Raw genomic sequence first — 25,029 nt, 5'->3', positions numbered from 1 at the left:
GCAGGGCATATCTATTAACATATGTATATTATAGTAAATTCTGTCATAAGATGACCTTTTCTCCCTCAAAATAAAAAGTGGTAAGAGGTAAATAAAAAATTGGGCATAAAATCAGGAAAGCTGAGAAATACTAGAGGAAGTAGCAATGCACTAGCTGTGCTGTGTACCCAAATTACACTTGAAAGAAAATTTTCATGTATTACCTCTATTAAAGTTTTACTTAATTTCATTATATTGTTAGGTTACTTTTCTCTCAGTTTCGAGTATTGTTTAACAGTTTTATAAACTTTATTTAAAAAAACTAAGAATGGTGACAAATAATATTTGTTCACAAAAGTGAAGATATTTCTAACACAAAAAAATCAAAGTATCATGTCTATCTTATTTGAGGTTTATTCCTTTGCAATCCTTTCATAATTTTTTTAGTTGATTTTCATAGTTATGCTGTTCTGGCAAAATGTTTATGAGAAAATGCCAAGCATATGATATAATGCATAAAATATACTATACATGTAGTAGCCTTGTTCAACGATACCATGTGTGAGTAAGTACATATACCAAAGAGACTCAGTCACATGCTAGAGAGACAAGTGTGTTTTATGATTTTTATTCACTGATAGCAACAAAAATATTAAAGAAAAATTTAGACTGCCAAAAGAAAATAAGAGTTATAAAGGTTGCTTTAAACTCAAGAAAGATGTCTTGATGCCAGTGAAGGGCTCCTGATCCAAGGAACTTTAAGCAATTCTATCATTACTTGGGCCAAATCTGATTACTTCATATTCCCCATGTTCTATGTATCCCCTATGAATTTAGAACCTCACCCTAAATTTAATAATAATAATAATGCTTTTTTACATGTTATGTATACAGAGAAATAAAAATGAGAGCTACAATGGTAAAGAAATTGAGTAGCAAATTAAGGAAATATAAAGCAATTTTTTAAACTTACTAATAAACCTATACTATTGGCAAACCAGAACTTTTGCTTATTAATACTAATGTATTAAAAAAGAAGTTCTGGTTAACCATTTTTGACCTAGACAGGGTGAAAAAAAAAGGAAAACACATTCATCATTAACCCATTAACTGTCCAAACATAGATCTACGTTCTTATCGCTAACGCTCCAAATGTAGATCTACGTTTTATTTTTCCTGCCTCCATATTTAGCACGATTGGCCTGAGATGCCTGGTCAGCATAGATTGGGTCTTAACCCTCGGTGTGCACAGTACGTATTAACCTTTTGAGGGTTGAGAGGCCCTCTCCCAAACTTGTTCGCAGGGTTGAAAATTTTTTGGAGAAAAAAAAAACAAAAAAATCTTGTGAAATGATAATCTTTTTCAAATCATAATGAAACCAAAAGTATGAAATTTGATGGAAAACTTACAGAATTATGCTCTCGCAAAGTTAGTGGTCTCGAAGTGGGTGATTTTGCCCAATTTGAGCCCAATTTTCGGCCAATTCCAATGTTGCAGCTGATTAAAATCATAGCTATTTCCCTAGAACTCCATGTGTTCTATCAATTGAGTAAAAGAATCCGCCCATTTACCGATTTCAACTACCCAATAAAGTGGTCAGAAATTGGCAATTTGGGTAATTTCACACAAGACAGACATTCTTGGTACTAAAATAACATTTTATCTGTTCATTAGTCACGTCTCTAGGCCCCTCTTACATTACTTTTGCTTTCCATTTTGAATTTTTATTCTCACAGAAAATAGAACGTTTTCTGTTATGTATACTACTGCATCATTGTAAAAATGGTATAAATGATATCAGCGCACTTGTGAAAGAATATTAGACTCCCCAGTTGATGTGTACTGGACACATGGCTTGATTTGTTTACTTTTGAACATCGGCAAAAATCGACCATTTTCGCTACTTTGAGTTCAATTTCAAGGTACTTATCATGAAACCAATCAAAATCATCTCTAATTCTGTAATATATCTTCCATTCTATTAAATGAGACCAAGGAAACGAGAATACAACCATAAATACCACATGAAAATACACTATAAAGTCGCCGTTTTAAACCAAAAACACAGTCGTAGTTTTTTTTTCTCAGGATGCTTCAGGATTTTTTTTATACTGCGCACACTGATCACACAGACCCATTCTTTCATATGTAAGCCTGCCAGCTTTCTTCCACCAGATCTGAAGGCGCTAGAATTTAGGCGTACAAGTATGTGACCGACCCTCGCTGAAATGACGTACTTGTACGTGACCGACCCTCAAAGGGTTAAAAAAAATCTGGGACCACTTAGTACCTTGTGGGAGCACCAGCTCAACTGAGCGCAAGCTAGAGCAAACAGAGCAGCAAACACCTGGGATTCACTGATGTCATGTAGTAGTATTAACACTCCCATTTTAAGAGGAAAGTGATGCTGACCCTAAGTTTAGTGGCTTTGAGGTGGATGTGGCCACAAGTGGTCGAGGAAATACGTATCAAAAACCTTAATAATAACCCATGTGCAACATTTGTGCAACACCCTTGCAATTTTGGTGCCACTGGTAGTGTCATCCTGCCAGAATGTCTTATAACCTATCCTCTAAGTAAAGAGAAACAACTCTGGAACGTGTAATACGTGTGCCGCTGGCTGGCCAGCTGGGTGCCCAGCGGCTGATTGCTTTGGCTCTGTCTATCTATGTCTGTCTGTCTGTATCTATATGTCTCTTTTATTTTTGTTTCTATCTCTATCTATCTCTGTCTATCACTGTCTCTGTCTCACAGGTACACATACATACAATTATACATAGTGTAAATTACTAGGATAACCAAAAAATCCAGACAAAGTGCTATACATGTACTGTAGTTGTAGATATACATAATGCATAATAAGAGAGAGATTTCGTTCGGATTTTTAACCCTGGAAGGTTAGCCACCCAGGATAACCCAAGTCAGTCAGTGTGTCATCGAGGACTGTCTAACTTATTTCCATTGGGGTCCTAAATCTTGTTCCCCAGGATGCAACCCATACCAGTTGACTAACACCCAGGTATCTATTTGCTGCTAGGTGAACAGGACAACAGGTGTAAGGAAACGTGCCGAAATGCTTCCACTCGCCAGGAATTGAACCCAGGCCCTCCGTGTGTGAAGTGGGAGCTTTAGCCACCAGGCCACTGGGCCACCTAGCATGACTGGCAAGTGATACATATTTACACTTGCTCAGGAATCAGACATGACGACTACATCGTTTGTAATAGCTGTTGGTTCATGAGTGGCTCTCTGTGAGACAGAGAGAGAGACAAGCAGACAGAGAAACAGATAAGCAGAGACAAAGATAAACAGAGAGCTAGACAGACAGACCCCAATGGAAATAAGTCACTCTGTCTGACGTTTTTGGGTTATCCTAGGTACTCTACATATATGCTGCTATGTATGATAATCTATGTATCTATATTTATGTATACCTGAATAAACTTACTTACAGATAGATAGATAGAGAGCTAGACAGACAGACAGACCGATAGACATGTTTATGTATAACAGTGAAAACAAATAAAGCTAAGGTTCCCTGCAGCAGTGCACGATCATCAAGTGTCACTCCACTGCTTACCCTGTCAGCAGTTTAGGGACACTCGTCATAACACCATGCTTCAAGGACTTTCATATATACTCCAGCATGTCTAAAACATTGCTGGGACCTATAAATATTTTGTATATACAGTAGACTGTCATTTAACACGGTAGTTACGTTCCTGAAAATGCCATGTTAGGTAAAACCACATGAGATGAACTGAAGAATTTATGGGTAAAATAGGGTTATGTTCTTGGGAGCCCCAAAAAAGCCAAACAACTTTTTTTTAGGCCTCCACATCTTACAAAAATAAAAAAGAATATGTAACTGTAGTTCATTGTTGTGATGCATTATGTTGTTTTTACTGCTTAAGATGACAAATGTAACAGAAATAATAGCATTTCTTACCTTAAATTATGGGTGCTGGTGTTTGTGGATGATTGTGAAGAGAGTGGAGAGTTATGCTGTGGCCCTACTGGTCTCAGGTGGATGGTAGAGGTTCTGGTACTGAAGTCGATGGTTGTACTGGAGTGTCTAACTAAGTCATTCTGTCAGTAAGTCGTTCAGTCAAGTCAGTAAGTCATTCAGTAAGTCACTCATTCACTTAGTCACTCAGTCACACAAACTCATGTTTACCTCCTTTTATGTGTACAAAGTAACACTTCATTATGGTTATCTCTTGTCTAATATCTTTGCTTTCGTCATTAATTCTAAGACTTCAATGCTTATACCTTTTCTTGCCAATTTCAGCAATACTGGTATGCCTACTGGGTGTCATGATTGCTTGGCATATACAAGATATAGTAATTAAAAGATCAAAACACAATTCACAAACACAGCTAGCTTGTAACGGAGAAGGACTGGACTGGACACATGAATTACGAATGCTGGAATGGTGAGGTGGTGTTGGGGGATGGCAGGGGATGGCGGGAGGTCTCCCAGGCTGATCCACAACAAGGCGGCAGCTTGAGGAAAAGGGAATTTTTTCCTTCCCGCAAACTGAACCATGTTCAATTAATTTTACGAGGTGTTACATGAAATTGTGCCGCAATTCTTTGATCATGCTATACCCAAATCGTGCCAAATAAACTTGTGCTAAATGATAGTCTACTGTATTCCTAGACAATAGTAAATGACTAAGTCAGGTATAAATGTTGACCTGTCAGTGTGTTTGTGACTATTTGAGTACAATTTCAATACCTAATACGTGTATTAATGTCTGGACGAAGACTGGCTATGAAATCACAAGAACTACTATAAATTGTAATTATCAGAACATAAAAATTCTATAAAATATAAAAACAAGAAAAAAGGTATATCAGCAACACTTCTGCAAGTGGCAGGACTCCATGTTGCCGTCAGGTGAGCATCTAGCGCCAACTTCGCGGTCTTATATCTCGGTAAGTATTGGTCCTAATTTTTTTTTTTTTGTCTTATTGCACACTAAAATTTGCCCTTCAATTTATAAAAAACAAAACTATTTTTTTTCAAAATATTCAGAGCGCTGGGCGAGTGAATGCAGATCTACGTGTGGACAGTTAATGGGTTAATGATTCTATAACTGTCTTTCCAGAAAGGCTTTTCTGGAAAGGATTAGATTTTTTAGATAATCAAACAATTTCAATAACAAAATATTATTCAATATGTATCAAAATTCTAGAAGAATAAACATTACTATACACAGCTGGAACAATTTACAACTAACTAATAACGCAGATAGGAAACTTAAGACAGCATTTCATTCTATCCTGGACCATTATGAAGTCATGACTGGTTCATGACATACCAAAATGTTCTTAAATTTTCTCTCTGAACTGTAGGTTAATTGTGTAACTATATTTTAATTTGTGGTACTCACTGTTCTTTATCCAGTTCCTCTGGTTCTAAAGTAAAGTCAAAGTTTGTAAGGTCACTGATGGAATTTATGCGAGGAAGGTTTTTCTTAGAGGAGAATCTCTCTCGGCTGCTGGAAATGGATAGATTGGAAGATGCTCGCCGATCCTAGGTAACAGAGAAGAATAAATTAATTTGGATAATTTTATAACCTGATATTAAAAAGCAGATACTCTGCATATATACTCAACCTTATTTCAGCATACAAAATAATATACATTATTGATAATAATAGTAATCCTAGCTATACAGAGAGGTTCAGAATATATGCAGTACATCCAGCAACATTGTCAGAGTGCACTGTGTGGATGACAATCCCTGGAACCATCATCAAGTAGATACAGGGTAGACATGGTAGTATGGTAGAACCTCGACTTACGAGTGCCCCAAAATATGAGTTTTTCAAGATACAAACCGTTCCTCAGTCGATTTTTTTGCTCTGAGCTATGAGCCAAAATCCAAGTTACGAGCGAGCTTCCCTGTCAAGGGAGGTTCTTTGACACTGGTAAGGGGCTCCTGATCAATTCCCTTCCAACCCCTCCCCCCACAAGCGCTGTATAGTCCTACGGGTTTAGCGCTTCCCCATTATAATAATAACGAGCGAGCTTCAGAACTCCGCCACTAGTTGGTGCAGCGAACGCCACAACATCCCTCAGCAGGGCATGTGTTTACCTTGCTGTGGAAGTATTTCTTTTGTGTTTTGCTTGAGTTTTGTGCAGTTATTTTACCAAATTTCTTTTTTCTAACCATGGGTCCTAAGAAAGTAAGTGCAAAGGACAGTGCTGAGAAGAAAAAGAGGATGATGTCCAAGGAATTAAAGCATGAAACCATAGATAAACACAAGTGAGGTGTGTGGGTTGTGGACTTGGCCAGGCTGTACGAGTGTAGTACTTCTACCGTATGTACGATACTAAAGCAGGAGTCAATAAAGGTTATAGCACTGGGTAAGGCCGTTACAATAATTTCTAAGCTGTGGACCTTTCTTCTTTCAATGCACCGGCCATATCCCACCGAGGTGGGGGGTGGCCCAAAAGAAAAAACGAAAGCTTCTCCATTTACATTTAGTAATATATACAGGAGAAAGGGTTACTAGCCCCTTGCTCCTGGCATTATAGTCGCCTCTTACGAGGTTGTGGACCTCTATCCATAAAAAGATGGAGGACAAAACAAACCTCCTTGGACAGGCTTTTATTGAAACACCCTGCAGATGAAAGTGAGGAAAGCATGTAGAAAAAGCCAAAAATCAGTGAAAAGTGAAGTGGAAAAAAATAAAAAACAAATTGTAGCACTTAAGTTTGGCGATAAAGTGTAGCATTAAGAGTGTAGCAAGTAAGTTAAGCGATTAAGCGATAGAAAAAGGACAAAACAAAACAAACTCCTCAAATATTATTATTGTTGTTTATAGAACCACTGATAGCATATGCTGCTCAGCCTATCTTTCCCACCCTCAACCTCCACCAGCATCTCTTCTCCAAGGTAAATATGTATGTACACTTTATAAAACCAGTTTATTTCTTTACATTCTCTATTATGTTGTATGTTTTTGTACAATATTTCTTATTTATAAATACATTGTTTCAGTGTTTTCCTTATGAAACTAGTGATCTAGTGCAGTTAGCCTCACAAACACTCCATTTTCTCTTATAAGAGCATGGGAAGATATGGTCAGAGCGGGAGCGGGAATGGCCACCACCACTCATCACATAATGACATATTTTATTCATTCTAGAGTACAGTATATATCATGTTTCTATGTTATTTATAGTGTTTATTATGTCATATTAGATCAAATGTGATAGATAAATAAGCCGTAGAGTTGATATTAGCGTTATATTGAAGTATTCTGTCCTGCCTCCCGAGAGCAGGAATTCTGCTGGAACGGATTAATGGCATTTCAATTATTTTAACCCTTTATTTTAATTTTAATAATTTCAATTATTTTAAGCCAGTGTTTCAGACTTATATATACTCAATAATTCTAGCGGCTTCAAATCAAGCAGGAGAAAGCTGGAAGGCCCACATGTTTTTTTTTTCCTCATTATGCATGCAGTGCATAATGAGAAAAAAAAAACTCTGACCATGTTTTTGGATTAAAATGCTGAATTTGAGGTGTATTTTCATATAATATTTATGGTTGTATTCTCGTTTTCTTGGTCTCATTTGATAGAATGGAAAACATATTACAGAAATAGAGATGATTTTGATTAGTTTCACAGTGAAAACGACTTTGAAATTGAACTCAAGAGAGCGGAAATATTAAATTTTTACTAATGTTCAAGAGTAAGCAAATCACATCACATGTCCAATACATGTCAACTGGGGAGTCTAATAGTCTTTCACTAGTGTACAGATATTATTTATACCATTTTTACAATAATGCAGTAGGCTGCATAACAGTAAATCTTCTATTTTTTGTGTGAATAAAAAATCAAAATAGAAAGCAAGAGTAATATAAGAGGGGCCTTGAGATGTGACTAATGAACAGAGGATATGTTATTTTAGTGCCAAGAATGACTGCATTATTTATTCTGGACCCTATTTTGAAACTGACATCTTTTTTAATTTACAAGAAATTGGCCAAATTGCCAATTTCTGACCACTTTACTGGGTAGTTGAAATTGGTAAATTGGCAGTTTCATGTACTCAATTGATAGAAAAAATGAAGTTCTAAAGAAATAGCTATGAGTTTGATCGACAGGAACAATGGAATTGGCCGAAAATAGGGCTCAAAGTCGGCGAAATCGCTGATGCGTATATATCATTGAGATCGCTAACTTCGTGGGAGCGTAATTCTGTAGCTTTTCGGTCAACTTTCGTACTTTTGGTGTCATTACCATCGGGAAAAGATTCTTTATTATTTCACAAGAAAAAATTATTTTTTTTTTTCCAAAAATTTTTCAACATAGAATGACAGTTTCAGAAAGGGGCTTGTGACAGTCAGAGGGTTAAATGAGGAAAATTGATTTGATATATGAGCAAACTGAGTTACGAGCTAGGTCACGGAATGAATTAAACTTGTAAGTTGAGGTTCCACTGTAGCTGTATTTAATACAAGTTCTTGTATTCTTTCACACATATCTAGTACTACAGGTTGTTACTCTATGTTACCCGAAATTGAGTAATAGAGGTGGGAAATGCAGTGTCTTCACTCTGAAGGAAGGGTAATGATGATGCAATCTGAAGAGTCATCTCAAATGTACTATTAGCATGCCTCTAGAAAGACAGTTAGAGAATGAATGATGTGAAAGTGTTTCTTCCTTTTTTTCTGGTCACCCTACTTTGGTGGGAGATGGCTAATGTGTTAAAAAAAATCATATGTAGTTTAGTAGATTGGTAGACAGCAACCCCCCAGGGAGGTACTACCATCCAGCCAAGTGAGTGTAAAACGAAAGCCTGTAATTGTTTTACATGATGGTAGGACTGCTGGTGTCTTTTTTCTGTCCATAAACATGCAAAATTTCAGGTACATCTTGCTACTTCTACTTACACTTAGGTCACACTACACATACATGTACACATTTATGCATATACACTCATCTGAGTTTTCTTTTATTTTGTCTAAATAGTTCTTGTTCTTATTGCTTTTCCTTTTATATCCATGGGGAAGTGGAATAAGAATCTTTTCTCTATAAGCCATGCGTGTTGTAAAAGTCAACTAAAATGCCGGGAGCAATGGGCTATTAACCCCTTTTCCTGTATAGCCTACTAAAAAGAAAAAGAAGAAAACCATCAGAGTGGGATGTTTGAATGTGCATGGATGTTGTGTGAATGATAAGAAAGAGATGATTGTGGATGTTATGAATGAGAAGAAGCTGGATGTTCTGGCTTTAAGTGAAACAAAGCTGAAGGGGGTGGGAGAGTTTCAGTGGGGGGAAATAAATGGGATTTGGTCAGGGGTTTCAAATAGAGTTAGAGCTAAAGAAGGAGTAGCAATAATTTTGAAGGGTAAGTTATGGCAGGAAAAGAGGGAATATAAAAGTATAAATTCAAGGATTATGTGGAGTAAAATAAGGGTTGAATGTGAAAAGTGTTTATGCACCTGGAGAAGAGAGAAGTGTAGAGGAGAGACAGAAATTTTGGGAAATGTTGAGTGAGTGCATGTGGAGTTTTGAACCAAATGTGAGAGAACTTGTGGTTGGGGATTTCAATGCTAAAATGGGTAAAAATGTTGTGGAGGGAGTAGTAGGTAAATTTTGGGTGCCAGAGGTAAATGAAAATGGGAAGCCTTTAATTGAGCTATGTGTAGAAAGAGCTTCAGTAATAAATAATACATATTTTATGAAAAAGAGGATAAATATACAAGGTATGATATAGCACATAATGAAAGTAGTTTGTTAGATTATGTATTGGTGGATAAAAGGATGATGGGTAGGCTTCAGGATGTACATGTTTATAGAGGGGCAACTGATATATCGGATCATTATTTAGTTGTAGCTACAGTTAGAGTAAGAAGTAGATGGGACAAAAGGAAAATGGCAACAACAAGAGAGAGGTGAAAGTGTATAAACTAAGGGAGGAGGAAGTTAAGGTGAGATATAAGCAACTATTGGCAGGAAGATGGGCTAGTGCAAATATGAGTAGTGGAGGGGAAGGGGGCTGAAGAGGGTTGGAATAGTTTTAAAAATGCAGTATTAGAATGTGGGGCAGAAGTTTGTGGCTAAAGGAGGGTGGGTGCAGGAGGAAAGAGCAGTGATTGGTGGAATGATGAAGTAAAGGGTGTGATAAGAGAGAAAAAGGTAGCTTAAGGTAGCAGAAGTGTTATAAGAAGAGCACAGTACAGTGGACCCTCGCCTAAAGAACACATCGCATAATGTTAAATCCGCCTAGCAATACATTTTAACGCAAAAATTTTGCCTCGGCAAGCACTGAAAAACTCGCCCAATGTGATTCGTTCCATTCAAGATGTGTCCACATGTGGCCTGAGCCCAGTGTTTACAAGCCAGCCACCACGGTCGCATCCAAACATACAATCGGAACATTTCATATTAACACAGCGTTTTTATTGATTGCACCTGCAAAATAAGTCACCATGGGCCCCAAGAAAGCTTCTAGTGCCAACCCTGTGATAAAAAGGGTGAGAATTAGTATGGAAATTAAGAAAGATTTTGAAGGGTTTGGGGCTAACCCTGAGATGCCTATGCCAGTTGTGGAATCCATTGTGCCTACTTCAAAGATTAAGGAAATGTGTGCAAAGTGGGTTGAACTGCAAACTTTTATGGATGAAAATCACCCTAACACAGCTACTGCAAGCTGTACTGGTGACTATTACAATGACAATGTTATGGCCCATTTTAGACAAATCTTAAAGGAACGGGAGGTACAGAGCTCTATGGACAGATATGTTGTGCGACAGAGGTCCAGTGACTCTCAAGCTGGTCCTAGTGGTATTAAAAGAAGAAGGGAAGTAACCCCGGAAAAGGACTCGACACCTCAAGTCCTAATGGAAGGGGATTCCCCTTCTAAACATTAATAACACCATCCACACTCTCACCTCCTCCCATCCCATCAATCATCACCAGATCTTCAATAAATGTAAGTGTCATGTAATTGTAGATGTCTTCTTCAGTTTGTGTGTATTAAAATTAATATTTCATGTGGTAAATTTTTTTTTTTTTTCATACTTTGGGGTGTCAGGAACGGATTAATTTGATTTCCATTATTTCTTATGGGGAAAATTAATTCAGCTAACGATAATTTTGCCTAACGTTGAGCTCTCAGGAACGGATTAATATTGTTAGGCGAGGGTCCACTGTATATAGAGAGTAAAAGAAGGGTGAAGAGAGTGGTGAGAGAGTGCAAAAGGAGAGCAGATGATAAAGTGGGAGAGGCACTCTCAAGAAATTTTGATGAAAATAAGAAAAAATTTTGGAGTGAGATAAACAAGTTAAGAAAGCCTAGGGAAGAAATGGATTTGTCAGTTAACCCCTCAATTGTCGCAACCCCCAATCTTGAGGTGTCTCCTGGTGTTGCAAAATTTAAAAAAAAAAAAATTATTTTTTCTTATGAAATGATAGAGAATCTTTTCCCGATTGTAATGACACCAAAAGAACAAAATTTGATGGAAAACTGACGGAATTACGCTCTCGCGGAGTTAGCGACCTCAGCGATATTTACAAATTGGCGATTTCGCCCACTTTGAGCCCTATTTTCGGCTAATTCCATTGTTCTAGTCGCCCAAACTCATAGCTATTTCTTTAGAACTCCATTTTTTCTGTCAACCAAGTACAAGAAACTGCCCATTTACCAATTTCAACTACCCAATAACGTGGTCAGAAATTGGCAATTTGGCCAATTTCACGTAAATTAAAAAATATGACAAATTCAAAATAAGGTCCAGAATGAACAATGCAGACATTCCTAGCTCTAAAATAACATTTTCTTTGTTCATTAGTCATGTCTCCAGGCCCCTATGATATTACTCTTGCTTTCTATTTTGAATTTTTATTCAAACAAAAAATAGAAGATTTACTGTTATGCAGACTACTGCAATACTGTAATAATTGTACAAATAATGTCAACCCATTCATGACTGCATATTAGAATGGCTACTTGGACATTTATTGGGCAATGACATCATTTGTTTACTTTTGAAAATCTGCAAAAATCAAACATTTCCCCTACTTTGAGCTCCATTTCCAGGTTCTTTTTATAGTAAAACCAATCAAAATTACCACTATTTTTATAATATGTTTTCCATTCTATCAAATGAGACCAAGAAAACGATAATACAACCATAACTACTATATGAAAATAGACCCCAAAGTTGGCATTTTAATTAAAAAAAAACGGTCGGAGTTTTTTTTTCTCATTATGCACTGCGTACTCCAGGATTTTTTTTGTATGGTGCACACAGACCCATTCTCTCACATGTGGGCCTACCAGCTTTCTCCTGCTTGATTTGAAGCCGCTAGAATTTATGAGTATATATACGTCAAACATGGTGGCTTGAAAGATGTATATATACGACCGAAACAGTCAAAGGGTTAAAAACAGAGTAGGGGAGTTAGCAGATGGGGAGCTGGAGGTATTGGGTAGATGGCGGGAATATTTTGAGGAACTTTTAAATGTCGATGAAGAAAGGGAGGCGGTAATTTCATGCACTGGTCAGGGAGGTATAACCTCTTTTAGGAGTGCAGAAGAGCAGGATGTGAGGGTGTGGGAGGTGCTTGAGGCATTACGTAGAATGAAAGAGGGTAAAGCAGCTGGAACTGACGGGATCATGACAGAAATGTTAAAAGTAGGGGGGATATAGTGTTGGAGAGGTTGGTATTTTTGTTTAACCCTTTCAGGGTCGCCAGGCCCTCTCCAAGTCTTGTTCTCAGGGTCCCCCAAATTTAAAAAAAAAAAATTATTTTTTCTTATGAAAAGATAGAGAATCTTTTCCCGATCATAATGACACCAAAAGTATGAAATTTGATGGAAAACTAACGGAATTACGCTCTCGCAAAGTTAGCGGTCTCGACGATGCTTATGTATTGGCGATTTTGCCCACTTTGAGCCCTATTTTCAGTCAATTCCAGTGTACTAGTCGACAAAAATCATAACTATTTAGCTAGAACCCCATTTTTCCTATCGAATGAGTACAAGAAACCACCCATTTACCGATTTCAGCTATCCAATACAGTGGTCAGAATTTAGCAATTTTGCCAATTTCACACAAATTTCAAAAGATGCCAATTTCCAAATAGGGTCCAGAATAAACAAGAAAGACATTCCTGGCACTAAAATAACATTTCCTCTGTTCATCAGTCACGTCCCCATGCCCCTCTTACATTTCTTTTGCTTTCCAGTTTGAATTTTTATTCTCACAAAAAATAGAAGATTTACTGTTATGCAGACTACTGCATTAGTGTAGAAATGGTATAAATAATATCAGCACACTTGTGAAAGAATATCAGACTCACCAGTTGACATGTATTGGACACGTAGCATGATTTGTTTACTTTTGAACTTTGGCAAAAATCGAACATTTCTGCTACTTTGAGCTCAATTTCAAGGTACTTTTCATTGTAAAACCAATCAAAATCATCTTAATTTCTGTAATATGTCTTCCATTCTATAAAATGAGACCAGGAAAACTAAAATACCATCATAAATACCATACGAAAATACAGTGCAAAGTCGCTGTTTTAAACCAAAAACACTGTCAAAGTTTTTTTTTTCCTCATTATGCACTGTGTGCTGCAGGATTTTTTTATACTGACCACACTGACCACATAGACCCATTCTTTCATATGTAGGCCTACCAGCTTTCTCTCACTAGATTTGAGGGCGCTAGAATTTATGCGTACTAGTACGTCCGAAACCCTGAAAGGGTTAATAAATGTATGAAAGAGGGGAAGGTACCTAGGGATTGCCAGAGAGCTTGTATAGTTCCTTTATATAAAGGGAAGGAGGACAAAAGATATTGTAAAAATTATAGGGGAATAAGTTTACTGAGTATACCAGGAAAAGTGTACAGTAGGGTTATTATTGAAAGAATTAGAGGTAAGAGAGAATGTAGGATTGCAGATGAGCAAAGGGGCTTTAGAGTGGGTAGGGGATGTGTAGATCAAGTTTTCATTGCATTTATGGATTTAGTGGATAGGGGAGCAATGTGGTAGATGTTACAAGTATATGGAATAGGTAGTAAGTTACTAAATGCTGTAAAGAGTTTATATGAGGAGAGTGAGGCTCAGGTTAGGGTGTGTAGAAGAGAGGGAGATTACTTCTCGGTAAAAGTAGGTCTTAGACAGGGATGTGTAATGTCACCATGGTTGTTTAATATATTTATAGAAGGGGTTGTAAAAGAAGTAAATGCTAGGGTGTTGGGGAGAGGGGTGGGATTAAATTATGGGGAATCAAATACAAAATGGGAGTTGACACAGTTACTTTTTGCTGATGATACTGTGCTTATGGGTGATTCTAAAGAAAAGTTGCAAAGGTGAGTGAATGAGTTTGGGAGTGTGTGTAAAGGTAAGAAGTTGAAAGTGAACATAGATAAGAGTAAAGTGATGAGGGTATCAAATGATTTAGATAAAGAAAAATTAAATATCACACTAGAGAGAAGGAGTATGGAAGAAGTGAATGTTTTCAGATATTTGGGAGTTGATGTGTCAGCAGATGGGTTTATGAAGGATGAGGTTAACCATAGAATTGATGAGGGAAAGAAGGCGAGTGGTGTGTTGAGGTATATATTTTTTTTTTAACAAGTCGGCTGTCTCTCACCGAGGCAGGGTCACCCAAAAATGAAGAAAATCCCGAAAAAGAAAATACTTTCATCATTCAACACTTTCACCTCACTCACACATAATCACTGTTTTTGCAGAGGTGCTCAGAATACAACAGTTTAGAAGCATATACGTATAAAGATGCACAATATATCCCTCCAAACTGCCAATATCCCAAACCCCTCCTTTAAAGTGCAGGCATAGTACTTCCCATTTCCAGGACTCAAGTCCTGCTATATAAAAATAACCAGTTTCCCTGAATCCCTTCACTAAATATTACCCTGCTCACACTCCAACAGCTTGTCAGGTCCCAAATACCTTTCATCTCCATTCACTCCTAACACGATCACACACACTTGCTGGAAGTCCAAGCTCCTCGCCCACAAAACCTCCTTTACTCCCTCCCTCCAACCTTTTCGAGGATGACCCCCTACCCCGCCTTCCTTCCCCTCCAATTTATACGCTCTCCATGTCATTCTACTTTGATCCATTCTCTCTAAATGACCAAACCACCTCAACAACCACTCTTCAGCCCTCTAATACTTTTACTAACTCCACACCTTTCCCTAATTTAATTTCCACACTCCGAATTTTCTGCATAATATTTACACCACACATTGCACCACACTGTCTCCTTGCTTGATGTATATCTTTTCTTTCTTTCAACACACCGGCCATATCCCACCGAGGCAGGGTGGCCCAAAACGAAAAACGAAAGTTTCTCCTTTTTTTTTTTTTTTTTTCAACAAGTCGGCCGTCTCCCACCGAGGCAGGGTGACCCAAAAAAGAAAGAAAATCCCCCCAAAAAAAACACCTTCATCACCATTCAACTCCTTCACCACACTCACAAACTATCACTGCTTTTGCAGAGGTGCTCAGAATACAACAGTTTAGAAGCATATACGTATAAAGATACACAACATATCCCTCCAAACTGCCAATATCCCAAACCCCTCCTTTAAAGTGCAGGCATTGTACTTCACATTTCCAGGACTCAAGTCCGACTATATGAAAATAACCGGTTTCCCTGAATCCCTTCACTAAATATTACCCTGCTCACACTCCAACAGATCGTCAGGTCCCAAGTACCATTCGTCTCCATTCACTCCTATCTAACACCCTCAAGCACGCTTGCTGGAAGTCCAAGCCCCTTGCCCACAAAACCTCCTTTACCCCCTCTCTCCAACCCTTTCGAGGACGACCCCTACCCCTCCTTCCTTCCCCTATAGATTTATATGCTTTCCATGTCATTCTACTTTGATCCATTCTCTCTAAATGACCAAACCACCTCAACAACCCCTCTTCTGCCCTCTGACTAATGCTTTTATTAACTCCACACCTTTTCCTAATTTCCACACTCCGAATTTTCTGCATAATATTTACACCACACATTGCCCTTAGACAGGACATCTCCACTGCCTCCAACCGTCTCCTCGCTGTTGCATTTACCACCCAAGCTTCACATCCTATAAGAGTGTTGGTACTACTATACTTTCATACATTCCCTTCTTTGCCTCCATAGATAACATTTTTTGACTCCACATATACCTCAACGCACCACTCACCTTTTTTCCCTCATCAATTCTATGATTAACCTCATCCTTCATAAATCCATCCGCCGACACGTCAACTCCCAAGTATCTGAAAACATTCACTTCTTCCGTATTCCTCCTCCCCAATTTGATATCCAATTTTTCTTTATCTAAATCATTTGATAGAGAGCAACCACCCAGGGAAGTACTACCGTCCTGCCAGATGACTGTGAAACAGAAACCTGTAACTGTTCTGCATGATGGTAGGATTGCTGGTTTCTTTTACTGTCTCATAAACACGCTAGATAAGAGATATCTTGCTACTCCTACTTACACTTTGGTCACACTTCACAGACATGCACATGCATATATATATACATACATCTAGGTTTTTATCCTTTTTCTAAATAGCTCTTGCTCTTCTTTATTTCTTCTATTGTCTATGGGGAAGTGGAAAAGAATCTTTCCTCCGTAAGCCATGCGTGTCGTATGAGGCGACTAAAATGCCCGGAGCAATGGGCTAGTAACCCCTTCTCCTGTAGACATTTACTAAAAAAGAGAAGAAGAAAAACTTTATAAAACTGGGATGCTTGAATGTGCGTGGATATAGTGCGGATGACAAGAAACAGATGATTGCTGATGTTATGAATGAAAAGAAGTTGGATGTCCTGGCCCTAAGCGAAACAAAGCTGAAGGGGGTAGGGGAGGTTCGGTGGGGGGAAATAAATGGGATTAAATCTGGAGTATCTGAGAGAGTTAGAGCAAAGGAAGGGGTAGCAGTAATATTGAAGGATCAGTTATGGAAGGAGAAAAGAGAATATGAATGTGTAAATTCAAGAATTATGTGGATTTAAGTAAAGGTTGGATGCGAAAAGTGGGTCATAATAAGCGTGTATGCACCTGGAGAAGAGAGGAATGTATCTCAGTAGTAGTACCAGTTCCCAGTAACCAGTGTACCAGTAGATGACGCACTACCAACCGTCTGTGTGAATCACTGTTATTCATATTGCTGTTGACCATAGCAGGATTTCAAACACCCTCACCCGTAGGCACTTGTGGGTCAGTCGAAGATAGGGAGCAGAGAGAGGCAGGTCGGCTGTTGGTGCTTTCCCATACTTTCCGTTATATTATACGTACTACCAGCCTACCCCATCCACGTTATCGAAAACCCACTTGACAAATGGTGGCAGCGGTGGGATGCGTGGATTTAAGGGTATTTCAGACGTTAGAAGACTGTTTGTGGGTTGCCGGCAGGTCAGAGGTGAACCGTCTCAGCCACCTCCAGCTAGCAGCTTACCCTCACCACACCACCCTGTGTACTCCAGCCTACAAGCCTGTTGCAGCCATTTTTCAAGCTTCCTGGCTTAGTTCGTGTGCTAATTGCTTCAATCTCTGAGGGGTTGACCCGGATTTTGCAATTAAGCCAGTCAATAAGCCAGACTGTGGAAGTGAACGCTAGTCAGCCTGCCTCAGCCTACCATCCAGCCTGTCTCCTGTCATCCATCTGCTCCTTCATTGCTGTGTGCATTCAAGTGGGTTTTCGATACATGGATGGGTAAAAATACTCACGTAGGCTGGTAGTACGTATAATACATATCGGGAAGTATGGGAAGCGCCAACAGCCGACCTGCCTCTCTCTGCTCCCTATCTTCGACTGACCCACAGCAGTACCAGTTCCCAGTAACCAGTGTACCAGTAGATGATTCACTACCAACCGTCTGTGTGAATCACTGTTATTCATATTGCTGCTGACCATAGCAGGATTTCAAACACCCTCACCGGTAGGCACTTGTGGGTCAGTCGAAGATAGGGAGCAGAGAGAGGCAGGTCGGCTGTTGGTGCTTTCCCATACTTTCCGTTATATTATACGTACTACCAGCCTACGTGAGTATTCTTACCCCATCCACGTTATCGAAAACCCACTTGACATGTAGAGGAGAGAGAGAGGTTTTGGGACATGTTAAGTGAATGTATAGGAGCCTTTGAACCAAGTGAGAGAGTAATTGTGGTAGGGGACCTGAATGCTAAAGTAGGAGAACCTTTTAGAGAGGGTGTGGTAGGTAAGTTTGGGGTGCCAGGTGTAAATGATAATGGGAGCCCTTTGATTGAACTTTGTATAGAAAGGGGTTTAGTTATAGGTAATACATATTTTAAGAAAAAGAGGATAAATAAGTATACAAGATATGATGTAGGGCTAAATGACAGTAGTTTGTTGGATTATGTATTGATAGATAAAAGACTGTTGAGTAGACTTCAGGATGTACATGTTTATAGAGGGGCCACAGATATATCAGATCACTTTCTATTTGTAGCTACACTGAGAGTAAAAGGCAGATGGGATACAAGGAGAATAGAAGCATCAGGGAAGAGAGAGGTGAAGGTTTATAAACTAAAAGAGGAGGCAGTTAGGGTAAGATATAAACAGCTATTGGAGGATACATGGGCTAATGAGAGCATAGGCAATGAGGTCGAAGAGGTATGGGTTAGGTTTAAAAATGTAGTGTTAGTGTCCAGCAGAAGTTTGTGGTTACAGGAGGGAAGAGGAGCAATTGGAGGAATGATGATGTAAAGAGAGTAGTAAGGGAGAAAAAGTTAGCATATGAGAAGTTTTTACAAAGTAGAAGTGATGCAAGGAGGGAAGAGTATATGGAGAAAAAGAGAGAGGTTAAGAGAGTGGTGAAGCAATGTAAAAAGAGAGCAAATGAGAGAGTGGGTGAGATGTTATCAACAAATTTTGTTGAAAATAAGAAAAAGTTTTGGAGTGAGATTAACAAGTTAAGAAAGCCTAGAGAACAAATGGATTTGTCAGTTAAAAATAGGAGAGGAGAGTTATTAAATGGAGAGTTAGAGGTATTGGGAAGATGGAGGGAATATTTTGAGGAATTGTTAAATGTTGATGAAGATAGGGAAGCTGTGATTTCGTGTATAGGGCAAGGAGGAATAACATCTTGTAGGAGTGAGGAAGAGCCAGTTGTGAGTGTGGGGGAAGTTCGTGAGGCAGTAGGTAAAATGAAAGGGGGTAAGGCAGCCGGGATTGATGGGATAAAGATAGAAATGTTAAAAGCAGGTGGGGATATAGTTTTGGAGTGGTTGGTGCAATTATTTAATAAATGTATGGAAGAGGGTAAGGTACCTAGGGATTGGCAGAGAGTATGCATAGTTCCTTTGTACAAAGGCAAAGGGGACAAAAGAAAGTGCAAAAATTATAGGGGGATAAGTCTGTTGAGCATACCTGGTAAAGTGTATGGTAGAGTTATTATTGAAAGAATTAAGAGTAAGATGGAGAATAGGATAGCAGATGAACAAGGAGGCTTTAGGAAAGGTAGGGGATGTGTGGACCAGGTGTTTACAGTGAAACATATAAATGAACAGTATTTAGATAAGGCTAAAGAGGTCTTTGTGGCATTTATGGATTTGGAAAAGGCGTATGACAGGGTGGATAGGGGGGCAATGTGGCAGATGTTGCAGGTGTATGGTGTAGGAGGTAGGTTACTGAAAGCAGTGAAGAGTTTTTACGAGGATAGTGAGGCTCAAGTTAGAGTATGTAGGAAAGAGGGAAATTATTTCCCAGTAAAAGTAGGCCTTAGACAAGGATGTGTGATGTCACCGTGGTTGTTTAATATATTTATTGATGGGGTTGTAAGAGAAGTGAATGCGAGGGTCTTGGCAAGAGGCGTGGAGTTAAAAGATAAAGAATCACACATAAAGTGGGAGTTGTCACAGTTGCTCTTTGCTGATGACACTGTGCTCTTCGGAGATTCTGAAGAGAAGCTGCAGAGATTGGTGGATGAATTTGGTAGGGTGTGCAAAAGAAGAAAATTAAAAGTGAATACAGGAAAGAGTAAGGTAATGAGGATAACAAAACGATTAGGTGATGAAAGATTGGATATCAGATTAGAGGGAGAGAGTATGGAGGAGGTGAATGTATTCAGATATTTGGGAGTGGACGTGTCAGCAGATGGGTCTATGAAAGATGAGGTGAATCACAGAATTGATGAGGGGAAAAGGGTGAGCGGTGCACTTAGGAGTCTGTGGAGACAAAGAACTTTGTCCTTGGAGGCAAAGAGGGGAATGTATGAGAGTATAGTTTTACCAATGCTCTTATATGGGTGTGAAGCATGGGGGATGAATGTTGCAGCGAGGAGAAGGCTGGAGGCAGTGGAGATGTCATGTCTGAGGGCAATGTGTGGTGTGAATATAATGCAGAGAATTCATAGTTTGGAAGTTAGGAGGAGGTGCGGGATTACCAAAACTGTTGTCCAGAGGGCTGAGGAAGGGTTGTTGAGGTGGTTCGGACATGTAGAGAGAATGGAGCGAAACAGAGTGACTTCAAGAGTGTATCAGTCTGTAGTGGAAGGAAGGTGGGGTAGGGGTCGGCCTAGGAAAGGTTGGAGGGAGGGGGTAAAGGAGGTTTTGTGTGCTAGGGGCTTGGACTTCCAGCAGGCATGCGTGAGCGTGTTTGATAGGAGTGAATGGAGACAAATGGTTTTTAATACTTGACGTGCTGTTGGAGTGTGAGCAAAGTAACATTTATGAAGGGGTTCAGGGAAACCGGCAGGCCGGACTTGAGTCCTGGAGATGGGAAGTACAGTGCCTGCACTCTGAAGGAGGGGTGTTAATGTTGCAGTTTAAAAACTGTAGTGTAAAGCACCCTTCTGGCAAGACAGTGATGGAGTGAATGATGGTGAAAGTTTTTCTTTTTCGGGCCACCCTGCCTTGGTGGGAATCAGCCAGTGTGATAATAAAAAAAAAAAATCACCTTACTCTTTTCTATGTTCACTTTCAACTTTCTATCTTTACACACATTCCCAAACTCATCCACTAACCTTTGCAATTTTTCTTCAGAATCTCCCATAACCACAGTATCATCAGCAAAAAGTAACTGTGTCAATTCCCATTTTGAATTTGTTTCCCCATAATTTAATCCCACCCCTCTCCCGAACACCCTAGCATTTACTTCTTTTACAACCCCATCTATAAATATATTAAACAACCATGGTGACATTACACATCCCTGTCTAAGACCTACTTTTACCGGGAAGTATTCTCCCTCTCTTCTACACACCCTAACCTGATCCTCACTCTCCTCATAAAAACTCTTTACAGCATTTAGTAACTTACCACCTATTCCATATACTTGCAACATCTGCCACATTGCTCCTCTATCCACTCTATCATATGCCTTTTCTAAATCCATAAATGCAATAAAAATTTCCCTACCTTTATCTAAATACTTATTATTATTATTATTATTAAAGATTAGCCGGTATTCTCCCGGCCCAGGCCTTTTCCAAGTGGTGGCCCGGCCTTGGCTCCCTCTTTAGGGAGTGTCTGAGACCTAAGTCTCCCATGGGAGGAGGCACAAGTACCTCCTCATCTTTGGGACCAACTGTCCCCAGACCTAGCCACAAGCTAGGCCTCTCTGGTCTGCCATCCCCACCCCAAGGGGGCAAATGGGAATGACAGTCTTATGAGCTAAAGGCTCAGGCTCAGGCACCTACCCTACCCTAGAAGGGTTACGCATGGTATCGATCATCTAAATACTGTTCACATATATGCTTCAATGTAAACACTTGATCTACACATCCCCTACCCACTCTGAAACCTCCCTGCCCATCTGCAATCCTACATTCTGTCTTACCTCTAATTCTTTCAATTATAACCCTACCGTATACTTTTCCTGGTATACTCAGTAAACTTATTCCTCAATAATTTTTACAATCTCTTTTGTCCCCTTTTCCTTTATATAAAGGGACTATACATGCTCTCCGCCAATCCCTAGGTACCTTCCCCTCTTTCATACATTTATTAAACAAAAGTACCAACCACTCCAACACTATATCCCCCCTGCTTTTAACATTTCTGTCATGATCCCATCAGTTCCAGCTGCTTTACCTCCTTTCATTCTACGTAATGCCTCATGTACCTCCCCCACACTTACATTCTGCTCTTCTTCACTCCTAAAAGATGGTATACCTCCCTGGCCAGTGCATGAAATTACCACCTCCCTTTCTTCCTCAACATTTAAAAGTTCCTCAAAATATTCTCGCCATCTACCTAATACCTCCCTCTCCCCATCTACTAACTCCCCTACTCTGTTTTTAACTGACAAATCCATACTTTCCCAAGGCTTTCTTAACTTGTTTAACTCACTCCAAAATTTTTTCTTATTATCATTAAAATTTCTTGACAGTGCCTCTCCCACTCTATCATCTGCTCTCCTTTTGCACTCTCTTCACCTTTCTTTTACTCTCCTTTTACATTTAGTAATATATACAGGAGAAGGGGTTAGTAGCCCCTTGCTCCTGGCATTTTAGTCGCCTCTTACAACACGCATGGCTTACGGAGGAAGAATTCTGTTCCACTTCCCCATGGAAGTAAGAGGAAATAAACAAGGACAAGAACTAGAAAGAAAACCCAGAGGGGTGTGTATATTTATGCTTGTACATGTATGTGTAGTGTGACCTAAGTGTAAGTAGAAGTAGCAAAGACGTACCTGAAATCTTGCATGTTTATGAGACAGAAAAATAGACACCAGCAATCCTATCATCATGTAAAACAATTACAGGCTTTCGCTTTACACTCACTTGGCAGGATGGTAGTACCTCCCTGGGCGGTTGCTGTCTACCAGTGTACTACCTTTCTTGAGGTATATGTGGAGACAAAAAAACGTTATCAATGGAGGCAAAGAATTGAATGTATGAAAGTATAGTAGTTCCAACACTCTTATATGGAGTATGAGCAGGGTAATATTTAGTGAAGGGATTCAGGGAAACCGGTTATTTTTATATAGCCAGACTTGGGTTCTGGAAATAGGAAGTACAATGCTTGCACTTTAAAGGAGGGGTTCAGGATATTGGCAGTTTGAAGGGATGTGTAATAGGACAGTATATATATAACTGGGGCCCTGATATTATATTCTATAGGGAGTTTATTATATTATTTCAGGTCACTTTTTATATTGTATCTTTATATATGCTTTTAAACTGTTGTATCTGGGCACCTCAGCAAAAACAGTGATTATGTGTGAGTGAGGTGAAAGTGTTGAATGATGATGAAAGTATTTTCGTTTTGGGGATTTTCTTTCTTTTTGGGTCACCCTGCCTAGGTGGGAGACGGCCGACTTGTTGAAAAAAACAAAATAAAAAAAATAATCGGTATTAACACTGTTCTTATTCATTTTTCCAAAATTGTTATCTAAAGGTGCCTTTGCTTACTGCATCACCCATGCTCACAACTCTAATATCCAAATTTTTAGTTCTAAAGCAATGTATTTAATAAACTTAATAGTAATCGCTATGAGAATTCATTTCCCATATAATTTTATTCTCACTTTATCTTGTCGTTGTCGTTCAAGCTCTCGTATCCTGCTACACAATGTTTCATTTTCTTCAATGCCACGGTGCAAGCGGTCAGCAGTATGCTCAAGTTCTCTCTGTGTTACCTTCAGGGAATCACGTAGACCATCAACCTGTTACAAAGTAAAATAAATTATCCAAACAAAAAACATATGCAAAAAATGAATTAGATATTGACATTAATTTTTTATTATTATTGTAAATCACATTGTTAAATAAAAGACAGTGCAATAGAAAACTATAAAAGCAAATATTAAAAGAAATTTCTATTTGATACCAGGCATCAAAGATGCAAATCACTAGAACAATTGTAGCAAACATTTAGAATAAAAAGGCACAATAATCTACACACAGGAGACTGAAACTTATGATGACCTTTCAGTCCAACTTGGACCATTAACTAGTCGCACAGAAACGCAAAGGCAAGGGAGCCAGAAAATATGAGAGGTAAGTAGGACTGAAACATGTCATAAGTTTCAGTCTTCTATGTGCAGGTTATTTGTGTATGACCAAATATTTATGTTTAGATTTGAACACCAACAAAAATTAACTATAAAATTAGAATAAAAAATTTCAAAATGATTATCAGAAATTGTTCTTGTAATTTTCATCCTCAGCTTAGGCTCGTAGTCAACTGCAGAAGAGAATGTTTGAAACTAGATATTATCTTTCTGCTTATATTATCTCTTATGGCTTTCCCTGCCATACATTAAGAAATTAATAAATATCACTTAAGCAACAAAGTAAACTTAAATATAGATATTTGATTAGTAAATTATTCCTGATCAACCACTAAATACCCACATAAATAAGCTGTACAAACATGAGGTGTTTTAAAAGTTAAAATAGCTGTGTTGTAATATTTTTATGGGTAGATTTATTATTTTATTATTTACAAAAGCATATTTTAAAAATTCACTGCCAATTTATTTTTGTCCTAGGGTTGATTAAACTAATTATGATGAAAAATGTTTGACCACAACTACATAGGCAAGTGAGAGGATTCCCTTGGCACTGTAAGCATGAGTAGAACACAGACTAAACAATACCACAATGACGGGGGTCTCGCAGGTTGGGGCACGAGGGTAGACAGTCGTGGAAGGGGGGGAGGTGACGAGGAGGGGCTGCCATATAGGGGTCTCAATCACCTGTTAACATTACCATTCACATCTCATTACTCATTACTATGTTTAATTACAGTTTACATTTCAACTACATTTATATACAGAAGATCACTGATTATACACTTTGTTCATGGAGAAAGGGTGCCCTGGATTTTCAACAATATTGGATGATCACAATCTGTTTAGGTGCTGGTACAGATTGAACTAGACCAACGGAAGCTAAATAAATGATCACTGGATAATCATTGATGTACTGTATGTAGTTGACAGCATTCTTACTATACCTCTGATTCCTTAATCTCTGTAAGAGTTCCCTTGTTAGAAAAGGTGGCTTCATGGTAAGTCTTCCCAGGGCATTTCACACTATTTTAATTGTTAAAATATTTGTCAAG

General features: G+C 38.7%; 1 protein-coding gene across 22 annotated transcripts in view; it reads right to left on the bottom strand.

The window, feature by feature from the left end:
- osp (myosin phosphatase Rho interacting protein outspread) overlaps positions 1-25,029 on the bottom strand; it is a 595,661-nt gene that overhangs the window by 63,132 nt on the left and 507,500 nt on the right. For 17 of the 22 annotated variants that reach the window (XM_070084011.1, XM_070084013.1, XM_070084000.1 and 14 more), the window contains 3 exons: positions 24,563-24,661; positions 23,489-23,626; positions 5,380-5,522 (listed from right to left, as the gene is read on the bottom strand). In XM_070084011.1, the coding sequence (XP_069940112.1) occupies positions 5,380-5,522; positions 23,489-23,626; positions 24,563-24,661 (380 nt within the window). The remainder of the gene's footprint in view (positions 1-5,379; positions 5,523-23,488; positions 23,627-24,562; positions 24,662-25,029) is intronic. The other 5 variants (XM_070084005.1, XM_070084007.1, XM_070084019.1 and 2 more) reach the window with 1 other exon arrangement.

Source organism: Cherax quadricarinatus, chromosome 11, assembly GCF_038502225.1.
Source record: "Cherax quadricarinatus isolate ZL_2023a chromosome 11, ASM3850222v1, whole genome shotgun sequence".
Classification (NCBI taxonomy): domain Eukaryota; kingdom Metazoa; phylum Arthropoda; class Malacostraca; order Decapoda; family Parastacidae; genus Cherax; species Cherax quadricarinatus.
Note: the sequence above shows the minus strand (reverse complement) of the source record. Positions and strands in the feature narration are given on the sequence as shown.